Source organism: Micromys minutus (genome assembly GCF_963924665.1).
Source record: "Micromys minutus genome assembly, chromosome: 3".
Lineage (NCBI taxonomy): Eukaryota > Metazoa > Chordata > Mammalia > Rodentia > Muridae > Micromys > Micromys minutus.
This window is the reverse complement of record NC_137972.1, coordinates 59,398,780-59,421,204: the sequence shown is the minus strand read 5'-3', so window position 1 is coordinate 59,421,204 and position 22,425 is coordinate 59,398,780. Positions and strand designations below refer to the sequence as shown.

General features: G+C 40.8%; 1 protein-coding gene and 1 pseudogene across 3 annotated transcripts in view; one reads left to right on the top strand and one right to left on the bottom strand.

The window, feature by feature from the left end:
- Positions 1-3,272: 3,272 nt before the first annotated feature.
- The window catches only part of TUBGCP5 (tubulin gamma complex component 5), a gene marked incomplete at its 5' end in the record, with an annotated part of 35,359 nt that continues 16,206 nt past the window's right edge, over positions 3,273-22,425 (bottom strand). Inside the window, 10 exons of one of the 2 annotated variants that reach the window (XM_080913648.1) lie at positions 3,273-3,545; positions 4,628-4,728; positions 7,470-7,558; positions 8,072-8,197; positions 10,365-10,537; positions 11,598-11,718; positions 11,804-11,888; positions 14,072-14,254; positions 15,855-16,043; positions 16,574-16,772. In XM_080913648.1, coding sequence (XP_080769774.1) covers positions 3,499-3,545; positions 4,628-4,728; positions 7,470-7,558; positions 8,072-8,197; positions 10,365-10,537; positions 11,598-11,718; positions 11,804-11,888; positions 14,072-14,254; positions 15,855-16,043; positions 16,574-16,772 — 1,313 coding nt within the window. In that variant the 3' untranslated portion in view covers positions 3,273-3,498. The remainder of the gene's footprint in view (positions 3,546-4,627; positions 4,729-7,469; positions 7,559-8,071; positions 8,198-10,364; positions 10,538-11,597; positions 11,719-11,803; positions 11,889-14,071; positions 14,255-15,854; positions 16,044-16,573; positions 16,773-22,425) is intronic. The other variant, XR_013974957.1, reaches the window with a different exon arrangement.
- Positions 18,944-19,814, top strand: LOC308419044 (large ribosomal subunit protein eL6-like; annotated as a pseudogene). Its single transcript has one exon. The product of its transcript is annotated as a large ribosomal subunit protein eL6-like (transcript).

Genomic DNA, 22,425 nt, shown 5'->3' with positions numbered 1-22,425 from the left:
AGATCCAGGTGTGGTGGTGCAGTTTTAACCCGGGACACACCTTCTGCTGGAGACCTACATAAGGACACTGGAAGAAGGAAGGCTCTCTCTTAGCCTGCTTGCCTTGTGGGACCAAACATCTGCCAGATCCTTGGACTTCCACTCACAGGTGCTGCTGACCATTGTTGGGGAGCTGGACCACAGACTACAAATTCCCTTACTATATAGAGACTACCCATAAAGTTCTGTGGCTCTAGAGAACCCTGACGAATACACTGGTCTACTTGTCTCTGCCTCCTGAATGTTGGGATTAGAGGCATGTGACACTAGGGCCTGGCCCATATTGTCTTTCTTATTTCATTCAGTTATTTTGTTTTATTATTTTTAACTTCATTTCAAAGTTCATTCATATCATCTTTAATTTCATTAAGTATTCTTATAATTATACTTTTTGAATTTTCTGTCTGAAATTTCATGTAACTCAAACTTAGTGAGCTCTTTTTTTGTTTGTTTGTTTCTAGACAGGTCATTCCGCCTCATTTTGTTTTCTTATTTTTTTTAATTACATTTCTTTGTTTCTATGTTTGTTTTTTGTTGTAATTTTTTTTTTTTTTTTTTTTTTTGGTTTTTCATTTTTTTAAGGTAGGGATTTTCTGTGTAATAGGCCTGGCTGTCTTAAGACACTGTAAACCAGGCTGGCCTCGAACTCAGAGATTTGCCTGTCTTTACTTTCCAAGCACTGGGAGTAGAGGTGTACACCACCACTGCCCAGTTATTACCATTAAAAATATATATGTATATATTCTTTTTAATTGGATATTTACATTTTGCATTTTATTTACATTTCAGATGTTATCCCCTTTCAGCTATAGATCCTTTCAGTTCAAGTATATGTACTGTTCAAGTGTGTCTTAGGGTTTCTATTCTTGCACAAAATATTATGACTAAGAAGCAATTTGGGGAGGCAAGGGTTTATTCAGCTTACACTTCCACATTGCTGTTCATCACCAAAGGAAGTCAGGACTGGAACTCTAGCAGGTCAGGAAGCAGGAGCTGATGCAGAGGCCATGGAGGGATGTTGCTTACTGGCTTGCTTCCCATGGCTTGCTCAGCCTGCTTTCTTATAGAACCCAGGTCTACCAGCCCAGGGATGGCACCCCCACAATGGACTGGGCCCTCCCCCCTTTGATCACTAGTTGAGAAAATGCCCTATAGCTGGATCTCATGGAGGCATTTCCTCAACCGAGGCTCCTTTCTCTATGATAACTCCAGCTTGTGTCAAGTTGACACAAAACCAGCCAGTACAAAGTGTTACTGGTTTGTAGCAGGGTTGTGCATAGTTCTATATCCAAAACTTGTGTTTATATATTAACAATTACTAAAAACAAGCCTAAACAATATTTTATATAAGAAAATGCTCTGGGATAAAGTTAACAAAAGTGTAAAACTTTTACACTGGAAAAACAATACTGCTGTGAGAACTGTGGACTAAATACAGAGCAAAGAGCTCAGGTGTCTGGGTCAGAAGTATTGACAGCACACTCCACATCAGTCTGGAGACTCAATGTGTTCTCTACCTAGATCCCAATGTCTGGGGGCTCAGTGTGCTCACTATCCAGATCCCAATGTCTGGGGGCTCAGTGTGCTCACTATCCAGATCCCAATGTCTGGAGACTCAATGTGTTCTCTACCTAGATCCCAATGTCTGGAGACTCAATGTGTTCTCTACCTAGATCCCAATGTCTGGAGGCTCAGTGTGTTCACTATCCAGATCCCAGTGTCTGGAGGCTCAGTGTGCTCACTATCCAGATCCCAGTGTCTGGAGGCTCATGTGCTCACTATCCAGATCCCAGTGTCTGGAGGCTCATGTGCTCACTATCCAGATCCCAGTGTCTGGAGGCTCATGTGCTCACTATCCAGATCCCAATGTCTGGGGGCTCAGTGTGCTCACTATCCAGATCCCAGTGTCTGGAGGCTCAGTGTGCTCACTATCCAGATCCCAATGTCTGGAGGTTCAGTGTGCTCACTATCCAGATCCCAGTGTCTGGAGGCTCAGTGTGCTCACTATCCAGATCCCAGTGTCTGGAGGCTCAGTGTGCTCACTATCTGGATACCACTGGCCTTTTTGATAGACAGAAAAGCTGATCCTAATAGAGAATGCAAATGGGCTAGAGTAGACAAATAATCTAGGTAAAAGATGAATAATTACATGACTCAAAGGTAGATATAAAACATCATACAAGTCTTCATCATTCTACTCAAAAACCAGATCCCCATAGCAGGCAGAAATTAGAAAAATCTTGAGAAACCAGATGTTTCTTCCTTCACAGGTATTTTTGATGACGACCTTCCTACCCCTTTTGAGTTGTGTTTTTTTCCTTTAAATACCCCTTCTCCCAGCTACTCAGTAATTCATAATTACTAATTGATAGCACTGTGGGTGGTGCTATCCCTTGGTTGGTGGCTCTGGGGTCTACAAGGAAGAATGAAGGGCGAGTAAGCCAAGAACAAGCCAGTATGCCCCTCCATGGCCTCTCCATCAGCTCCAGCCTACAGGTTCTTGCTTGAGTTCCTGTCCTAACTTCCTCCAATGAACAGAGGTGTGGAAGCATAAACCAAATAAACCCATATGCCACGTATATTTGTGTATGCCAGTAATTTTATTTACTGAGGCACGAGGATTCTCAGTTTGGGGCAAGCTTTGGCTAAAAATTGAGACTGTTTCAAGCAGCCAAAAATAAACTGGTGATACATGTCTTTAATCCTAGCACTCTGGAAGCAGACAGGAGTATCTCTGAATTTGAGGTTAGCCTGGTTTATAGAATTCTAGGACATACAGGACTTCTACCCAGAGAAAACTGTCTCTAAAAACCAACCAATCAACCAACCAACCAAATAAAAAAACCCAAGAAACCAAACCAAACCAAAATAAAACAAACAAGTTAAATATATCTCATGCACAGAATATATAGACTATCTCAGTGAATGTTAATACACATACTTTTATTTGAGATATTACTGGTTAGCTAAGAAATGCCAAAAAATATATATAACAGCTGGCCTTAAGTAAAGTACAGTTTATACATTGATATTGGTTGTGATTTTTCTTTTGGGATTTTCTATGCACATAAAAATGCTTCAAGGACAGTCAAATCTAAGACAACTTTTAGGTAAGAGAAAATGTAAAACGTATAGGTTGTCTGATGCCCTTTTATTGCCTCTGAGGACCCTATATGCACATATATACACTAAAATAAGTCAATCTTTTAGAAGAAAAGAAATATTAGTAAACAGTCTATTTTATATAGTTTATTTTATATAACACCTATATACTTTGCAATTAGATATACATTATATACATAACTCTACATACATTTCAGAAAATGCCTACAATCCATTTGTCTAGGCAGATTTAACAATAAAAATAAATAAAAATAAAAAGACTTGTATTTCTCAGCTGGGCTGCAAACAGTGAATATGTACATGGAGGATGATGAAGTCTAAGGTACTTGGAGACATTTAACTTTGCTCCATCCCAGCCATGAGCGACAATGCAAGAGATTCCACTGTGGGAAGAAAAAAAAAGTTAACAATTAGTTCTAAATATGTTTAAATGCTTGAATAAGGCTACAGTGAATTCAAAACTTAAAAATATTCAAAGATACATTATTTTTTAATTAAAATATCAGTATTTTTAATATATAGGAAATATATATTTTTAACATATAGGAAAGAGAACATTTGTTAATATAAATGGAAAAAGTTGATGACATTTTTATCTCAGGTCTTTGAATTCATTGAACACAGCATTTACTGTACGAGGTGTAAATCCTAGGTCAGCTTACAACAGTGCCACATTCTAATGTATGTATGTAACTGCTTCTATGGCCTTGGCCTGGTGTAAACCTAGACGTGTACCAATGTCACTGCTGAACAGACTGCAATGCTTTTTTCTCATCTGGCTATGCTTAGTGTGTAACAGTGAGAAAATACACACATGAAGACGGGATTGACACTATTATTACTCTCTCTGTAGCCCTGGCTGTGCTGGAACTCACTCTTGTAGACCAGGCTGGTCTTGACATAGAGATCCACCTGCCTCTCCCCCTGGAGTGCTGGGATTAAAGCTGTAAGCTACTACTACCACCTGGCTTGACATTATATATACATTCTTTACCAAAAATGGAGGGATGGGCAGAGATACCACTTAAGTTTATTTCGACAGACTAAAAGCTCCTCAGTCATTCACTTTACAAACCTCTTCTCTCCTTCATACACAGTTTTTTTTTTTTTTTTTTGGTAATGAGGCCTTTTGGAAGTTCTGAGATTTCTAAAAGGCTGTGTCATTTAGAAAGAAATAGTTACAAAGGAGAGATTAACTCTCCAAGCCATTGCATCAGTTTTAGAAATCCACTGGAATAAAGGCACACGACTAAGGGAGAGCTTTAGTTTTAGTGATATTAGTGATATCCGTACAATATTGACCCATGCCATCATAATTCTGCAGAACCAATGCAAATCACAACTAAGTATTTTCTAGTTTTGAAATAAAAAAACCTCACTGTCCATGTGACTAGTAGCAGACACCAGCACCCAGACTTACTACACAAAACTGGAAGGCTGTGACAACCTGAGGAGATGTACTCACAGTGGGGAAAGGATCCTCTACAGACAGCTTTATTCAGAATGGTTACCAGAAACATGTGGCAGTTTTTAAAGTCAGATTCCATTTTCTCTATAGATTCCATTCTAAGAAATAAAGCAAATTTCAATTTATATTAAGGAACTAGTAATAGGCAGGCTATAAAATTCTCATTGAAATATTTTCTACAATCCTACAGGCTTTATGAAAATATAAAATACAGCTTTATATCAATTTGCATTGTTTTTCTTTTTCTCTAAGATTTATTTATTTATTATATGTAAGTACACTGCAGCTTCAGACACACCAGAAGAGGGTGTCAGATCTCATTACAGACGGTTGTGAGCTACTGTATAGTTGCTGGGAATTGAACTCAGGATCTCTGAAAGAGCAGCAAGTGCTTTTAACCTTTGAGCCATCTCCAGCCTCCACTAGGCAGCTTCTTGACGCCCCTTCCTCACCTTTATAGAAGGTAGGAAGTGCTGGGGGAAGGAGACTGCCCAGAAGACCAGACAGAGAAGAGATCCTGCCAAGCTGGCTGCTGGTCCTGTAGAGAGCTCCCAGAATGGGAGGTCCAATCCTCATGACCCTTTTGCTGGCATAGCTGATATATTTTTGATTATCCTTGGTGTTCTAAGTGACCAATCATCCATACTCCAATTAATAACACCAGTATACTCATGGGCTCACCAAGTTTGACTCTGGTGTATGTATTTCTTTGCTGTCATAGCTCCCTTTCTGGGGTGAGGAGGTGTGTGTGTGTGTCACAGTTCATCAACTATCTCTGGCACTTATCTACCTAGAGCCAACAACCCTCCTCAGCCTTACCATAGTAACACACACCTTTCATAAAGGTTGGTATGCATAAAGCCTCCACTTTCTAAGTAGGCTAAATTTTTTTTTTTTAAGATTTATTTATTTATGTATTATATGAGTACACTGTCGCTGTCCTCAGACCCACCAGGAGAGGGCATCAGATACCATTACAGGTGGTTGTAAGGCACCATGTAGTTTCTGGGATTTGAACTCAGGACCTCTGGAAGAGCAGTCAGTACTCTTAACCCGCTGAGCCGTCTCTCCAGCCCAGTAGGCTAAAATTTATGTCCCCATACTAGCTCTGAAATGCTTAACGTCCTCATCCCTGCTTTTTGTTTACTTTTTGTTGTAGAAATGAAAGCAGTTCAAATTTAGTAAAGCACTGGAATAGTGATTCCCTCATCTGGCTAAGTGTTGTCGTTTTGTAGACTTTGAGAAGATGTATCAAGTCAGGAAGGCATTTGTTGTTTTGTGTTAGGAGGGATAGAACTCAGGACATGGGTCACCCTAGGCAAGTGAAGAGCTACATTCCTCAGCTCTGGTTCTTTTTCCTTGTATTTACAGTTATCGTACATGTCTGTAAGTAATGTGTGTGTTTATGTGTGTGCCACTACACATGTGATGCTGTCAGATTTATGAAATGAGTTGTTTCTCCACCTTTCTGTGGGTGTTGAGGCTTGAATTCAGGCAGTCAGGCTTGTGTGGCTTGTGCTGTTACGTGCTGAGTCATCTCACCAGCCCACACTAGTGGTTTTAAACCTTCACTTAGAATGTCCTCACCATCACAAGGTTCCAGTTTAAGGTTCTGAATGACAGCAGTATGAAGTGAACTCTTCCCTTTTACCCCCAGGGACTAAGCTATTATACAGACTTACAAAACTTGTTCAGGGGTTGGAGAGCTAGCTCAGTGGTTAAGTGTTTGCTGTGCAGCCCTGAGGCCCGGAATTTGGATCCCATATAATAACCTCTCATATGCCTGGAACCAGTTTTGAGGAGGGAGAAGACAAAAAGCTTGCTGGGGCATTCTGGCTTCCAATCTAGCCAAGAAAATGTAAATCCCAGATTCAGGGAGCGACTGTGCCTTAGAGAAGTCTGTGGAAAATGACAGAGGAAGACACCCAGATACATTCTTCTGGCCTCCATGTACAAAGGGACATGCATCCTCAATACTGGTGTGAATATACTACTCATACAGGCACAAGCAGACAAGCAAAACCTCCAAGCCACATGACATGCAGCAAATTATCATTGCATATAACTTGTAAAAGAGACAGAGGCTAAGCACTGAGCTATATAATCAAATTGACATAAGAAGATAGCTGGGCTGGTCGTGCAGCCCAGTAGTAAAACATTCATACTGCACATGTGAGTAAGGTCCTGAGTTCAAACCCAAGCATAGAAACAAACAAACAAACAACAAAAACTGGAGATGTTCCTGCTAAGCTAGGCTCTTTTCTGTTTATCAACTTTAAGTTGTTTGCCTTTCTAAAGAACCACAAGTGAAAAACACTCAATAAGTAAACTAGACACCATCTTTTAGAGCTCACAAACATAGTAATTTGGAGAGTAACCCAGCATGATATCCATAATTCACTTTACAATGTCTCAGCAAGTGTGAGGTGGTGGGGTTCATGACCCAGGACTGGCTCTCCTCAGAAACTGCTGAGGTACGTCACATGGCTGTGTCATGTTGCCCTCTCTACTTCTCCATGTTTGAAGGTGTGCATAAGAAATTGAGCCATGCAGATAATTTAAGAATGTTTGCTTATTTTAATTAAAAGACCTTACTTGTTAAAAATGGTTTGTGTCTTTGAAGAAAACTGACTTTCTTGATGCTATCTAGTTTAACTAAATTCTATATATTGCTGGTACATAGGATTGAATTTCAGGTCTTATGCAGAGGAGGTAAGCCACTCTTAAATTCATAGTTAGTGTTCTCTGAACCATTATCAAGACTGGGGGTAGAAAGACTTCTCAAATGAAGCTAGTTAGAAATGGTTACAATACAGGTTATTACATAGCACATACTTACTGCCAAGCCCCTAGGCCTGCCTGCCAACCTTCTGCAAACATGAGCGCCAAGTTCAACACTTTCATAATGGCTTCTTTCACAAAGCTGACCTAAAGATCAATGTTTGAGATAAAACATGGGCTTTGTAACTATGTAACATTGACACTAATACTTTTGCCTAACTTAGGTCACAGAAAAAGCACAACATTATAATGACTATCTTATGCATTATGAAGAATGTATGTGAGCCCACATGGGATGTAAACCTGCATTCTACGATGGCAGACTTTCATTCTTAAAATGCCATTTAGAGCTATCAGAGCACCTGAGGCACAAGTCCCAATGGTTGAAAAACAATTCAGTTCCCCATACTCATAATGAATTGGTGCACTTTCATTGCCTAGCTGCAGACTTAAGTTTCCAGTTCGGTATACTTTTATCTTTCTTAATGTAACTGCTGATAGTGGGCACATATTTATAACCCATTTAACCTAGTTTTTCCTAAAAACAGATTGTACATGACAGTAATTTTAGAATTAAAAATTCTATAGTGGGAAGACATTCCTATGTGCCTAGATTCCTTTTCTCCCCACTGGTTGTACTTGAGATGGTATTTTACACACCTTTTCTCTCAGCAGACATCGATCATGGATGGTTGACAAATACCTGTAATGAATTTTAATCAACTGATCTAAATCCTTGGCTTCCTCAACTTGATGCTGAAACTCCAGCCCTGTACTGTGAAGAATCTTGAATGAGAAGACAAAAAAAGACAAGAAGCCAAATTAGCACCCATTGGTTTGTGCAGGTTACGTGGCCAGCAAGGATCCTCTTGTTTCTGCCTCCTTCCCTAGGTCTGTGCAACCACATGTTGATTTTTTTTCTAAGACAGGGTTTCTCTGTACAGTTCTGGCTGTTATAGAACTCACTTTGTAGACCATGATGGCCTCCAACTCACAGAGATCTGCCTGCCTTTGCCTCTCGAGTGCTAGAATTAAAGGTGTGCACTATCAGCTTTACATGTGGATTTTTATGTGGGTTCTGGGGATCCAAATTCAGTTATTAATGTTGTTTTGGCAAGTACTTTACCAACTGAGCTATCTCACTCAGTGCTGGAAAGAGAGCCCTAGGCTTCATACATGCTGAACAAATATTCTACCACTGAGCCACATGTTTATCAACCCCTAATACCCTTCTTTAAAAGCCTGTTTTTCTGAGCCCTAGATATGGCAGGATCTGACCCTGGGATAGATAGCTACTTGGACACAAAATGAATACCTTCCCTTAGAACAGACTTCCTAAAGGGAAGGAAGAAGTTCAACAACCAAGTACAAAAGAAAATAGTGAAAAATGTAAACATGTCATGACATTTGTTAAAACCTATGCACCATTTTTACAATACAGACAACTTCAATGAATTTTGGGTAAGTTTACGTGATAGTGTTGGTGTTTCTCTAAGAGAAACCTAACTTTAACTAGAAAAGTAAGTAAAAATGAAGTTCCTACTTATTCCTTTATACAATTAAGGGTTTAAGCTGGCTCTGCGAAGGCTGCTGGCATTGCAATCAGGTATCCAGCACAACTCAGCCACTTTAACACTGGGTTTACAGTCACTGCATTCCACCAAGATGAGTTTAGAGCTGACAAGCCTTGGGGCACAAGCAAGGTCCTTTGTTGGTTTGTTACTATAATGCCTTGTGCTCAGTGATTGGTCCTCTAATGCTGCCAAAGTTCATGTATCTGAGAACTGCATCTAGAGCAGATTTTTAGGTGATTGAGAAATGCAGTTTACTTGCTTTAAGAGAGCACTTTTCATATGGACTTGTGCGTAGTGAGTATGTATGTGCACACGCATGGAGGCCAAAGGTCGATGTTACTCTTCATTGCATTTGCTGAGGCAGGTCTCTTTGCCTCCTTGGGCTAGAATTACAGCAGGTTCCCACCACACTTGTGGGGGTTTTGTGCCCTGGAAAGCTGCACACAAGACATGCAGTAAGTGCCTTATCCATTAAGCGTCTCCTTAGCCCATTCCTTGTTTAATCCAACTGAACCTCTTATCTATCACCCTTACCAAGGATTTGGATTATTATTAAATATCACTGCCATTTTCCAGAGACAGCTATCACCAGTGATGAGATTTAGTGGGCTGCTGAGCAAGTTCTAAAGGTCATTCCAAAAGAGGAGCTTTGGTGTGCCTATTCTTATGGATGTATTCAAGAACTACTCTCTGGACACAATGCTGGTTTGTACAAGGGCTCAGACACAAATGGGGCATTTACATTATAGCCCCCGAGTCCCTGCTAAGGCAGGCACCATCATGGAAGAGGAGGGGGGAAGATTGAGACCAGGTGATCAGGGAGGACAGCCAAACAGTGTCTAGTGAACATGACAGGACCATGGCTCTCAGGAAGCACACAGCAGCTGTGGGACTTCCATAAGATCAAGCCAGTCAACAGTCTAGCACAGTAGTAAGGAATTCATGAGCTCCCACCTTTAACTGTTGATGGCTTTGGGGAAAGGGAGACTCAGTTTTCTTTAGGGATAAGGCCCCTGGAAGATCAACCATACTCTCATGGATAAGGCACCCATCTAGTAGTATACAAACAAAACAAACTGGAGCTTTTGAGTTAATTTAAAAAAAATTAAGGAAAGTGGATCTAGGAGGAGTTAAAAGAGGTACTGAGGTAAACATGATTAAAATATATTTTATGAAATTCTCAAAGAATGAAAGCATTTATAAAACATGCTACCTCTCACTGACATGTTATTTTATGATGAAATTGTTTATCTTTTTTTCCCATAATCTCTAAGTGTTCTGTGACTCCTGTGCAGCTATAAATACATGATGAGTGTTGTCTTTGAACCACCACCTACATAGGACAAAAGAACAGAGAAGACAGATGGACAAATACCAACCCTGGTCATGATGTAGTTGTGTAAACTATTTACAAAGTGCATGAGCTTCACTCTTAAGAGAAACATTCGATGAATCTGCTGTCTTAATGACTCTTTTGGTGGTCCAAACTGGGAGGGTGTGTCCCGAAGAATGTCTTGCTTTGCTTGGGACCTTTCAGCAGCATTAGCCAGTTCTACAGAAGATTGAAAGGACAAAATGAGCACAAAGAGAATGAACTGAAAGCCACTGTTCCCTTGCATGTGATGAAAGCTGAGGCATCAGCATGGCTGGGAACCTAACAAGGGCGTGTCTACGCCTTGGGACGATAAATACCAAGTTCCATGAGGTTGGAGCTCAGTTGGCAAATTGCTTGCCTAGTATACTTAAGGTGTTGGGTTAACTTCCCAGAACTAAGTAAACCAGTTATAATGACACACATCTGTTAGTTCTAGTGCCAGGGAGACACAGGGAGGACAGAGAAATAATAAATAAATCCTGTTATCACCACTGAGATAGAAAAATACCTGTCAGACCCTCACTAAACTTACTGCACGACACAATATTTAGAGTCAATTCCTAAAACGTTATTACATTTAAGACCAATCCTATGAGTTCCTGATACTTCATTATGTTTGTGTGTGTGTGAGGAGATGTTGCATGATATGTGTATTTGTGTGCGCACTATGCATTAGAGGCCAGAAGAGGGTGGTCTGGTATCTTGGTGTCAGAAGAATCTGTGAGCTGTCCAAAATGGATCTTATGGAAGCGCAGACAATACTCTTTACCGCTGAGCTATTCCTCCCGCCCCAAGTGTCATTCTTGTAGTTGGGGATTGTTAACACTACTATCACATACCTGTGCCAGTTTGATGTTTGATTACATATAAAAAGTAATAAAAACCTATGGGCTGGTTTGAATAGGAATGGCCCCCATACATTCATGTGTTATTGCTTAGACAGGGAGTAGCACTATTAGGACGTGTGGCCTTGTTGAAGTAGGTGTGGCCTTGTTGGAGGAGTGTGTCACCGGGTGGGCTTTCAGGTCTCATATGCTCAAATCTGGCCAGTGAGACAGTCTCTTTCTGATGCCTTTGGGTCAAATGTAAATCTCTGAAACTGTAAACTAGCCCCAATTATAAGAGTTGAATGTGGTCATAATGCCTCTTTACAACAATAAAGCACTAACTAAGGCAACCTAAAAAAACTTTCCAGGACCAAAATCAAATTAGCTAATCTACTGAAATCAAGTCTTACCACCAAATAGTAGAACATCCAGGCTGTATTTTGCCCATTTTATTTGCAATAGGAGAAGAAACACCTGATTATAAATTTTTTGACATTCTACACTTATAACAATGTCCACAGGCCATGGGACCTAAAAAAACCAAAATACAGTATTACTTACATACTTTAGTTTTACTAAAAAGCCAATTTTCATATAAAAAATGATTTATACTTACTTTGTAGCTTAGGGTAAGACCATCTAAGATATGAACGGGTAGTTTCTTCTTAGTTGTATCAACATTTTCAAAAGATATAGATAAACTGAATGAAAAAGTTTCTATTTTAGTTTGTGATAATATTATGTGCATATAAAAATATTCTTATAAAAAGCTTCATGAGCATGAAGGGCCCCTCAGTGGTACAGCACTTAGGTACTGTGACTGAGGTCCTGCCAACAGTACCACAGCCATCCCACCCACCCTGTAACATCCCCAAAATACAAATATGCTAATTTCCTTCCATTTTCTGGAATATGCCTTAGAACGGGGACTGTGAGTGGCAGTTGTTTGTGAAACCTTCGCCCCTGCCCCAACCTTCTAAGATAGGGTCTCACTGTACAGCCCAAGTCTGCCTCAAATATACAGCAATCCTTCTCCCCCAGCCTTCTGAGTTACAGTTACAGACAGAAGCTACCTTAACCAGCAATTTTGGTTTTTGGAGACAATGTCTTGGTATGTAGATGACCTGGAGCTCAAGGTGACCTCCCTTCCTCAGCCTCCCAAATGACTGTGCCAACATATCTGGTTTCTGAGACAGTCTCTCGGTAGATATTGCAGACTTGAGATCTCCATAGCTCTACCTTTGTAGTGCTGGGATTATAGCTGTATGTGCCCCAACATCCAATTAGTTTTAAAATAATTATTAGTTTAAAAAATATTAAAAACACTCAACAATGGTAGGAAGGAATTGGAATTAAAAACAAATTTTCATTTAGGCACTGAGGGCAAAGACTAGAACTGCTTCCGTGTGCCTCCATAGGCTTCGTACAGTGGGGTCTGCTTTTGCTGCAAGTGCTGTGTACTGCTTAGCTATGCACTCCTTCCCAGGAAAGGAAGCAAACGGAACATGGAAATATCTATGTGCCAGCAACTGTCCTTTCCCCATGTGATTTACAGGTCCTGATAGTGGTCTTACTACAGTTACGGAGATAGTAGCTGGTAACCTGGATGCAAACTATGGAAGATTTAAAATAAGGTATCCAAGGAAGGAAGAGGTAAGGGCAGTGTATACATAATATAAACTAGCCATCTCATTGCCATGGCACAGAGACTAGATAAGGCTATTTTAGTTTTGAGCACTTTGTAACATCAACATTCACTAAGTGCTTACTATGCAGATGTCAGTCTATTCTCCTGCCTGCAGTGCAGTGCAGGCCTGAAAGTGAAAAGTCCCTTTTCTGTCTGGTGTGAGGCACACAGGAGGGGCTTGGGCATGGGTGATAAGGGTTAAGTCCCTTGTGGTGGAAGAGAGCAAGGCTGAGTCATCAGGAGAACCTGGCCTGCCACAGAGGCAGAGCTGATAAAAGTTAGTGATGGCTAATCACAGAAGCCATCATACTCAACAAGCTGGATGGTCTGGACCTGCTCATCTCTCAGGCAGAAGATGCCTCACAAGTGCTGGAATCAGAGACGGTCTGTTATGCCGATGATTTTTTTTACATGGGTGCTGGGGATCCAAACTCTGGTCCTCATGGTTGTGTGGCAAGTTCTTTATCCACTGAACCATCTCCTCAGCCTTTCCTTTGTGTTTTGTCTAGAGATAAAGGCTGGCCTCAAATTCCCAGACTCAGATGAGCTTCTTGTCTCAGACCTTAAACACCTGGCACCACAGGAACATGCCACCCTGCCTCAGCTTTGATTTTCATTTCTTTTTTTCCCTTTTTTTGAGACAGGGTTTCTCTATGTAGCCCTGGCTGTCCTGGAACATACTCTATAGTAAGGCTGGCCTTGAACTCAGAGATCCACTTGCCTCTGCCTCCCAAGTGCTGGGATCAAAGGTGTGCTCCATCACTGCCTGGCTCAGCTCTCATTTTCTACTCGCAAAACAATCTGTAGGGTTAACGTGAATCTGATAACATATGCTGTGGTCTGAGTATGTACCATCTTCCACATACATGATTTGAATGCTAGAGATATTCGGGGAGGTTCTGAAAACTAGGAGGTGGGCTAAGCTGGAATAAGTGATTCTCTACGGTGGGTGCCCTCAGGAGTGGTATTCCTGGTGCTGTTTCCTGTTTCCTATCCTACTTCCTACTGACAAGGCCTTAACTGCTCTGCCTAACCGCATCCTCCCTGCCAGGACATACACAAGCCTTTCAATCTGTTAGCCAAAATACACCCACGCCAAAGTAGCTTCTATTGGGTATTTTGGTCATAAGGACAAAAAGTAACTAATACTCATATGTAAAATCCATAGGTGATTTCCTGGAATATGGCTTACGTTACCGTAAACTATCTTCAGGATAGCGCTGTCCTACTGCTTCTTGGAGCTGGACATTAAGAAAAGACACATTTTGCCAGGTTTCCTTTTCTCTTATTTTATCAAAAATTGAAGTGTAGAAGTCATACATGGTGTCTCCACCTTCCATCAAGAAAAAATTCCTCATGGCCTGCAAGTACTCTACCAGCCTTGGAAAAGAGAAGACACGTAAATGAACACATCTTATGTCTATACTATGGAATTCTAGAAAAACACCAGGTTTATTCACCAACAGTCATTTGTCAGACAGTGTATGTAAAACATTCACTAAAATTAGAAATATTCATTCTTCTCAAAAACTTTGGCAAATCACAAAAATGAGACAAAAATTAACTAAAATTTAAGATTTAGTTACTATATGAAATATTTCATTTCAGTCTTCTGCTGAGCATGAAGGAAAAGATAGATCCCACCACATTAAACATCCTGCTTACTCCTCTGTATTTGACCTAATATGCTGGTTAGTTTTTCACAACTTGACAACCTTGTCATCCTGAAATAGGAGACCTCAGTCAGGAAAACCCCTCCATTAGACTGGCCTGTAGGCAAGTCTGTGATGGTGTTATCCATCACTGATAAGGGCCAGCCACTGTGGGCAGGTGGACCTGGGTTATATAAGAAAGTAGGCTGAACAAGCCAAAGAAGTGTTACTCCATAGTCTCTGCTGCAGCTCTTGCCTCCAGGTTCCTCCTCTGACTTCCATCAGTGATGAGATGTGAGCTGTAGGCCAACATCCTTTCCTTCCAAGTTGCTTCTGCTCAGTGTTTATTACAGCAATAGAAAGCAAACTAGATGTGGGCATCATCAATATCTCATTAAGATGTTTGTCTAGCTTTGCTGAGGACAGGGACAGGGTCACACATTCTATGTATGAGAGCACTAATGGCTCTTTCTATAGGTTTTTTTTATATAGGGTGTTAAATACTTGGGTATTTACTATTTTTCTCTATATCATTTTGTGGGTCAGATGTGTTTTGCTGTAAAATATAAAATATAGGCAAAAGGCAAAAATACTTCTTTAATGCTGTAATAATACTATTAAAATTATACTTTGAATTCAAAGAAAAAAAAAAAAAAGAAAGCAAACTAGAACCCCAAATCTCATAAACTTTATGAAGACTATGTATGGACATGAAAAAGCTGGAGTTAGACCTACTTATCTATTACCAAGTAACATTTTCCTTCTCAGAGTGCACTGTGCACATTTTGAGGGTGTCTTTTTTTTGGTATGTCTTTTGACAAAGATCCTCAGATAATTAAATTTACAATATACTTAAATCTTGACAGTTAACTGATCTTTCTCTTTTAAAAAGACTTATTTATCTATCGATTTATTTATTATTTATTAAGTACACTGTAGGTCTCAGACACACCAGAAGAGGGCATCAGATCTCATTACAGATGGTTGTGAGCCACCACATGGTTGCTGGGATTTGAACTCAGGACCTCTGCAAGTACAGTCAGTACTCTTAACCACTGAGCCATCTCTCCAGCCCTAACTGATCCTTTCAAAAGAAGATTGTTAACAAATCATATCCATTTTTCTAATTAAAGTTTGCTTGAAATACTGACTTCAAAAATTATTCTACTAAAGGCTCTACTACTGACTTTCAGTTCCCAAAACAGACACAAAACCAAAAAAGAGTAAAAGAAGAAGAAGAAAAAAAAAAAAAGAAATTGGAGAAAAAAAATCCACTGGTTATTAACAACTTATTACTTCCAGAGCTAAATTGTACCCTGGCCCCTTACCTGAAATCTCTCTTTAAGGTTTGCATGAGATTTCCACAGCAATGTAGATACTGTTTATCAATGTGAGGATAGAGGCAAGACCTCAGCGTTAATTCAAAAGTCTGGCAGGTCACAGATTCTGATGATCTATCCACGCATATGTCACCACCAGCAAACTTCTCATGAAAGTCACTCTGTTCCAAATACAACCTTCAATATTAAAATGTAAGTGTTCATTTTTATGAGCTGTTGTTGACAGAATTCTAATAAACCACAACCTAGAGTCCCATTTTTACCTTTAACTTCATTGCAGAAAGAAACCTTTTTCCCACAACACCATTACTGCTGCCATTAGGATCAGTGGCATTAGGAATTAGTCTTTCGTTAGTGCTATACACAGTGAATGATATTAACGAAGGATATTAATGGAGTTGAGTTCCTCACAGCATCCTAAGGCTCAAACACATAGAACACAGAAGGAGGCAGGACCTTTCAGAAGCATATTCTAGGTGAGAACAGTATTCCTAGGGGGTGCTAGGGTACAAGAGCGATGTCAGCTGAGTCACATCTGTATGCTCTCATAAATGAAGGAGCAAAACTATACACCTGACACAGGTGACCATCTTGTTGTAGTCCATCTGTTAGGAAAGGATTTTGCTTTTAAGGAGGGAAACAACTACAGAGTATATTACATAGATACTACTAGCTCAGTTACTGAAACATGGTATGTATGGTATCACCTTGCAAAGTTGATGGCCAACAGTGGGTCATGAATATCATCTAGCTCAAGATGCCTTTCAGCAATGGACTGCATCTTTATTAGGTTTTCTTTGGTTGTTTGCTCTTCATTAAGAATGTGTGTAGTAGAATCTTCTCCACGTTGAAGACGTAACTGTATAGATTCCAGAAAGAGGGTATATAAGCTTTTTCTTTCTGCATCTGAAATACAAATATGTATGATGAATTCTGTTCCCCAAACTACCAGTTCCCCAGTAAGGTTCACAGGCTGGAGAGAGAGAAGCAGTGAAGTATTCCCCCTGCTCTTCCAGATGACCAGAGATTGGTTTCCAGTGCCCACATTAGAAAGATTACAACTGCCTGTTAACTTCAGTTGCAGAGGATCTAATGCCCTCTTCTGGTCTCCACCAGCATCCTTACATGTGGCATATACTCACACAGACATAATATATTTTTTAAAAAGGTTGACTGCATTGGGTGGAGAGGAAGAGATGACTCAGCAGCTAAAACAGCATACTGTCTCTGCAGAGGACCCTAGTTTCATTGTCAACACCCACTTCAAGTGGCCCACAACTGCATGTGACTCCAGGTTTAAGAAATCAATAGCTGGGCTGGAGAGATGGGTCAGCAGTTAAGAGCACTGGCTGCTCTTCCAGAGGTCCTGAGTTTGATTCCCAGCAACTACAGGGGGGCTCACAACCATCTATAATGAGATCTGATGCCCTCTTCTGACATGCAAATGGACATGCAGATAGAGCACCAATATCGATAAAATAAAGAAATCATTTAAAAAGAGAGAAAGAAATTCAATGCTCCCCTAAGATTCCACCTCACACCAATCAGAATGGCTAAGATCAAAAATTCAGGTGACAGCAGATGCTGGCGAGGATGTGGAGAAAGAGGAACACTTCACTGTTGGTGGGATTGTAAACTGGTACAACCACTTTGGAAATCAGTCTGAAGGTTCCTCAGAAAATTGAACATAGTACTACCTGAGGATCCAGCTATACCACTCCTGGGCATATACTGAAAAGTAGCTCCAATATCTAACAAGGACACATGTTCAACAATGCTCATGGCAGCCTTATTTGTAATAGCCAGAAGCTGAAAAGAACCCAGATGTCCTTCAACAGAGAAATAGATACAGAAAGTGTGGTTCATATACACAATGGAGTACTACTCAGCTATTAAAAACAAGTTCATGAAATTCCTATGCAAATGGATGGAACTTGAAGCTATCATTTTGAGTGAGGTAACCCAGTCACAAAAGAATACTCATAATAAGCGGATACTAACCCCCCCCCAAAAGCTCAGAATACCCAAGAAACCACCCATAGAACTTATGAAGCTCAAAAAGAAGGAAGAACAAAACGGGAGGAAATACAAGGTCAAATAGAGGAGCAGGGATTGAAGAAAAGATCTACAGAGACTGTGTCACCTAGAGAACCACCCCATATGCAGCCACCAAACCCAAGCACTACTGCTGACGCCAAGAAATGTTTACTGGCAGGAATCAGATATGAATGTCTCCTCACAGGCTCTCCCAGAGTCATACAGATACAGATGAGGATGCTTGCAGCTAAGCATCAGACTAAACAAGGGGAACCCAATGAAAGAGCTAGAGAAAGGACTGAAAGAGCTGAAGGGTTTGCACCCTCATGGGAAGAACAACACCTTCAACAGCCAAAGCACTGAGGTAGAGAGAGCACCTTCATGGAAGCAAGTTGAGGGGGAGGAGGGAGGGGAGAGGGTGTAACATTTGAAATGCAAATACAGAGAATATACAATTAAATTGAAAAAAAAAAAAAAACCCAATGCTCCCCAATACCCTTTCTGGTCTTCTCTGGAATACACATTCATAGATAACATATAAAATACAGACAGAGAGAGAGAGAGAGAGAGAGAGAGAGAGAGAGAGAGAGAGGGAGGGAGGGAGGGAGGGAGGGAGGGAGGGAGGGAGGGAGGGAGGGAGGGAGGGAGGGAGGGAGGGGGAGGGAGAGAGAGAGAGAGAGAGAGAGGTGTGCATGTGGAAATAAATTTGTTAAAAATGTTTTAAGAATGAATTTCATCTTTAGAGAGTTTGTTAGTTTTTTATTGTCTATGAAGTCCTATCGCTGTTTTTGTTTTATCTTTACAGTACATCAAAACCACTTTATTCTTAGTTAAATGGAGCATTTCTGATTGACTATCATGCTGTATAGGTTAATCTTATTGTGAACTCTTTGAGGCAGAGTCCTTAAGGCTAAGTTCCTACCATACTGTATAAGAGCACAGGAAGACTTACAGGGGTCAATTTCACTGGGAAAGACGCTAACAACACTGGCCACGGTCGTTTGTTAATAAGGAAATATTCCTCTTTCCCATCTTGCAAGATGGCAGGTGAAAAGGCAGAGAAGCCTGATACAGAGGAGAAGAAACCTGTGCCCAAGAAAGGCTGGCGGGGGTGCTGCTGCCTCCGGTGCCCGGGCCACTGGTGCAACCAAAAAGGGTAACCCTAAGAGTAAAAAGCCCAAGAAGGGGGAACCCCCATTGTAGCTGAAACCCCATCCTGGTTAGAGGAATGGGCAGGTACTCCCGATCTGCTATGTATTCCAGAAAGGCCTTGTACAAAAGGAAATGCACAGCTACTAGGACCGAGGTTGGAAAGAAGAAAAAGGAGGTCCTTGCTACTGTCACAAAAACAGATGGTGGGGACAAGAATGGTGAAGTTCTGAAAAATGCTTAGTTATTATTCTACTGAAGATGTGCCTGAGAAGCTGCTGAGCCATGGCAAAAGCTCCTCAGTCAGCCCGTGAGAAGGCTGAGCTCCAGTGTTACTCCCGGGACTGTCCTAATCATCTTCACTGGGTGACACAGGGACAAGAGAGTGTTTTTCCTGAAGCAGCTGGGCAGTGGCTTGCTAGTTGTGACTAGACCTCTTGCCCTCAACAGAGTTCCTCTGTCCAGAGCACACCAGAAGTTTGTCATCACTGCCTCTACAAAACTCAGTATCAGAGATTAAAATCCCCAAACACCTGACTGACGCTTACTTCAAGAAGAAGCAGCTGTGCAAGCCTAGGCACAAGGAGGGCGAGATCTTCGACACAGAGAAGACATACGATCACAGAGCAGCGAAAGGCTGATCAGAAAACTGTGGACTCACAAATTTTGCCAAAGATTAAAGCTATTCCTCAGTTCCAGGGCTGCCTGTGATCTCATATCTCCCTAACAAACGGGATGTATCCTCAGAAACTAGTGTTTTAAATTGCTAACAACTTAATTAAACAGCTTCCTATGTTTAAAAAAAAAAAGGAAATCTATAAGTCAAAAATAATTAAGGTAGATATGGTAGAATAAAATAATTAATAGTTTTGAGGTCATTTAAAACCCAAACAATGTAGACCTCATTCAAATCTTTTCAGCTTATAAACCTTAAATAAATTACTTAATTATATCTCCCAAAAGGTTAAAAAAAAATCCTTAAAATCTAAGGATTGTCTGAACTGAATTACCAAGTTCAGATTTGCCAGGTCCATTCAAAAGTGAAAGAGTGCAACACATTAGCAACGCCAGAGGCACTGGATCCTCTGTCAGGTGCTGGCTCCAAGACCAAGGAGAAAAGAGAAACTGGAGGACCACGGCCAATTCATTGTATCAACCACACATGGTGTGTTTTGGAGTTCAAGGATAAGGTTATCAAGAAATTTGGAGGGCTGGAGTGATGGCCCATTGGTTAAGAGTAGTTGGACTTACAAAGGACCCAGGTTCAATTCCCAGAACCTTCATTGCAACTTAAAATTTTGGGAAATCCAACACCCATTTCTGACCTCTGTGGGTACCCTAAATACATGTAGTACACAGACATACACGCATGCAAGCAAAACAGTAATACACATAAAATAAAGGACATAGTAGAGGTCACTGCCTCAGGGACAGTTCCAAAGCAAATGTCTTCAATCCTATTTGCTTTCCAAGCTCCATGTTAAGCTAGATTTCTGTGGGGGCTGTGCAATCCATAGGTAGGTAGGTGGTCCAGAAGTTGTCGCAGGAAGCACTGAAGAACCAAACACTCTCACCACGATTCAGACCTACTGGTGCTGCCCCATGACTTCCACCAAACCCCATGGAAAGACCTGGTGTCATTGCCAAGAAGATAAATTGGTTCTTCTATCAAGAACAGAATGATTTCATTCAATCAGGATGATACAAATTGCTACCATTGCTCTTGGCAAGACTCTATTGTCTAAGACACCACAGACTTTGTAGGCGAAGCAAAATAAATCTCAGACCAACATAAACATTTCTCCTCACTAGCTAGCTTTTATGATAGTAGAAGGTGTTGGGAAAGAAAAACCATCAACAGTTTTATTTAACGCTGGACTCTGAATACTGCAAACCCAATGTGTTAGGAAAGACGTGCACAGTGGTACAATAGTTGCATAGAGTTTGTGTGGTTAACTTGCTGCTTTTGGGTTGGATCCATAGGAAGAATTCATGTTGGTACTGAAAACTTGGTCAAAGACCCATGGCTTACTCAGATGACTATAAACCCTATGGGGTAACCTAGTATTTGTTTTGCCAAATGGCCATGTTGTCAAATTGCCTTCTAAACATTTTTACTAATATTTAGAACTGTTTAGTAATACTTAGTAGTATTTAGTAATGTGAGTAATATTTATTGGTTAGGTTTTCTATTGCTGTATTAAATACCATGACCAAAAACAACTTGGAAGCAAAAGGGTTTATTTGGCTTACAATTGTACTCCATCATGAAGGGAACTCAAGGCAGGAGCTGAAGCAAAAGTCATGGAGAAATGCTACTTACTGGTTTGTTCTCCATGGCTTCCTCAGCCTGTTTTCTTATAAAACTCAAGACTATCTGCTTAGGGTTAGCACCACTCACAGTGGGCTATGCTCCCCCATATCAATCAATCAATCAATCAATCAATCAATCAATCATCATCATCATCATCAAAGTCCCAGACTTGTCTATAGACAATCTTATGAATACATGTTTTCAATATTTGAGAAGTCCCACTTCTCAAATGACTCTAGTTAGTGTTTATCTGACAAAACCCTAACTATACCACCACAGAGCTCAACCTTGGTCAAATAAGCTTCTTTTTCGGCAGGTGGTGGTTAATGAAGAAACCCTTAACTATGCAAAGTGATGAGACAAAGTGACTAAGTGTTCGGGCACTGATGGGACACCTGCATCAATCTCACCTCCCTGCCCCCATGACTCAGAGAACATTTGGGAAGAGGGGTGGAGAAAATGAAGTGCTAAAGGATACATACATCTTGTGAAATGTGGCCTAATGGACAAGACACGGCCACCTTACTTATCAAGTCACAGCAGCAGTGGTCACCTGCACAGACCCAAGCCAGCTAAAAATGAGGGAGGCCACACTCCACACTCTATAATAGTGGTGGAGCCATTATAGGGAAATGGCTACTGAGGGAGAGCAACTTTTCCTTGGGGATGTGGCCAGTGTTAGGTTGCCCATACCATGTACCTGTAAGTAGAGCTAACTGGACTCAGTGGGTTATAAAAACATAATGCTAAGAGGAATAAAGTTGGGAGGGAGGTATGCTGGGGGAGGTTTGGGAAGAGATTGTCAAGGGAAGACTCAGGTGAGTATCAAAATATCTTGTATACATGTAGGAAGTTTTAAAAGGAAAAATATTATTTAAATAAACCAGAGTGATGCATGCCTTAGTCCCAACTCTCAGGAAGCAGAGGAAAGAGGATCTCTGAGCTCTAGACCAGCCTGGTCTAGGCAGTGAGCTTTAGGACAGCCACGGCTATGTCTCAAAAAACCAAACCAGGCAAACAAACAAAAAGTGCTAGTGTCTACTGACACAAACAGCTGTG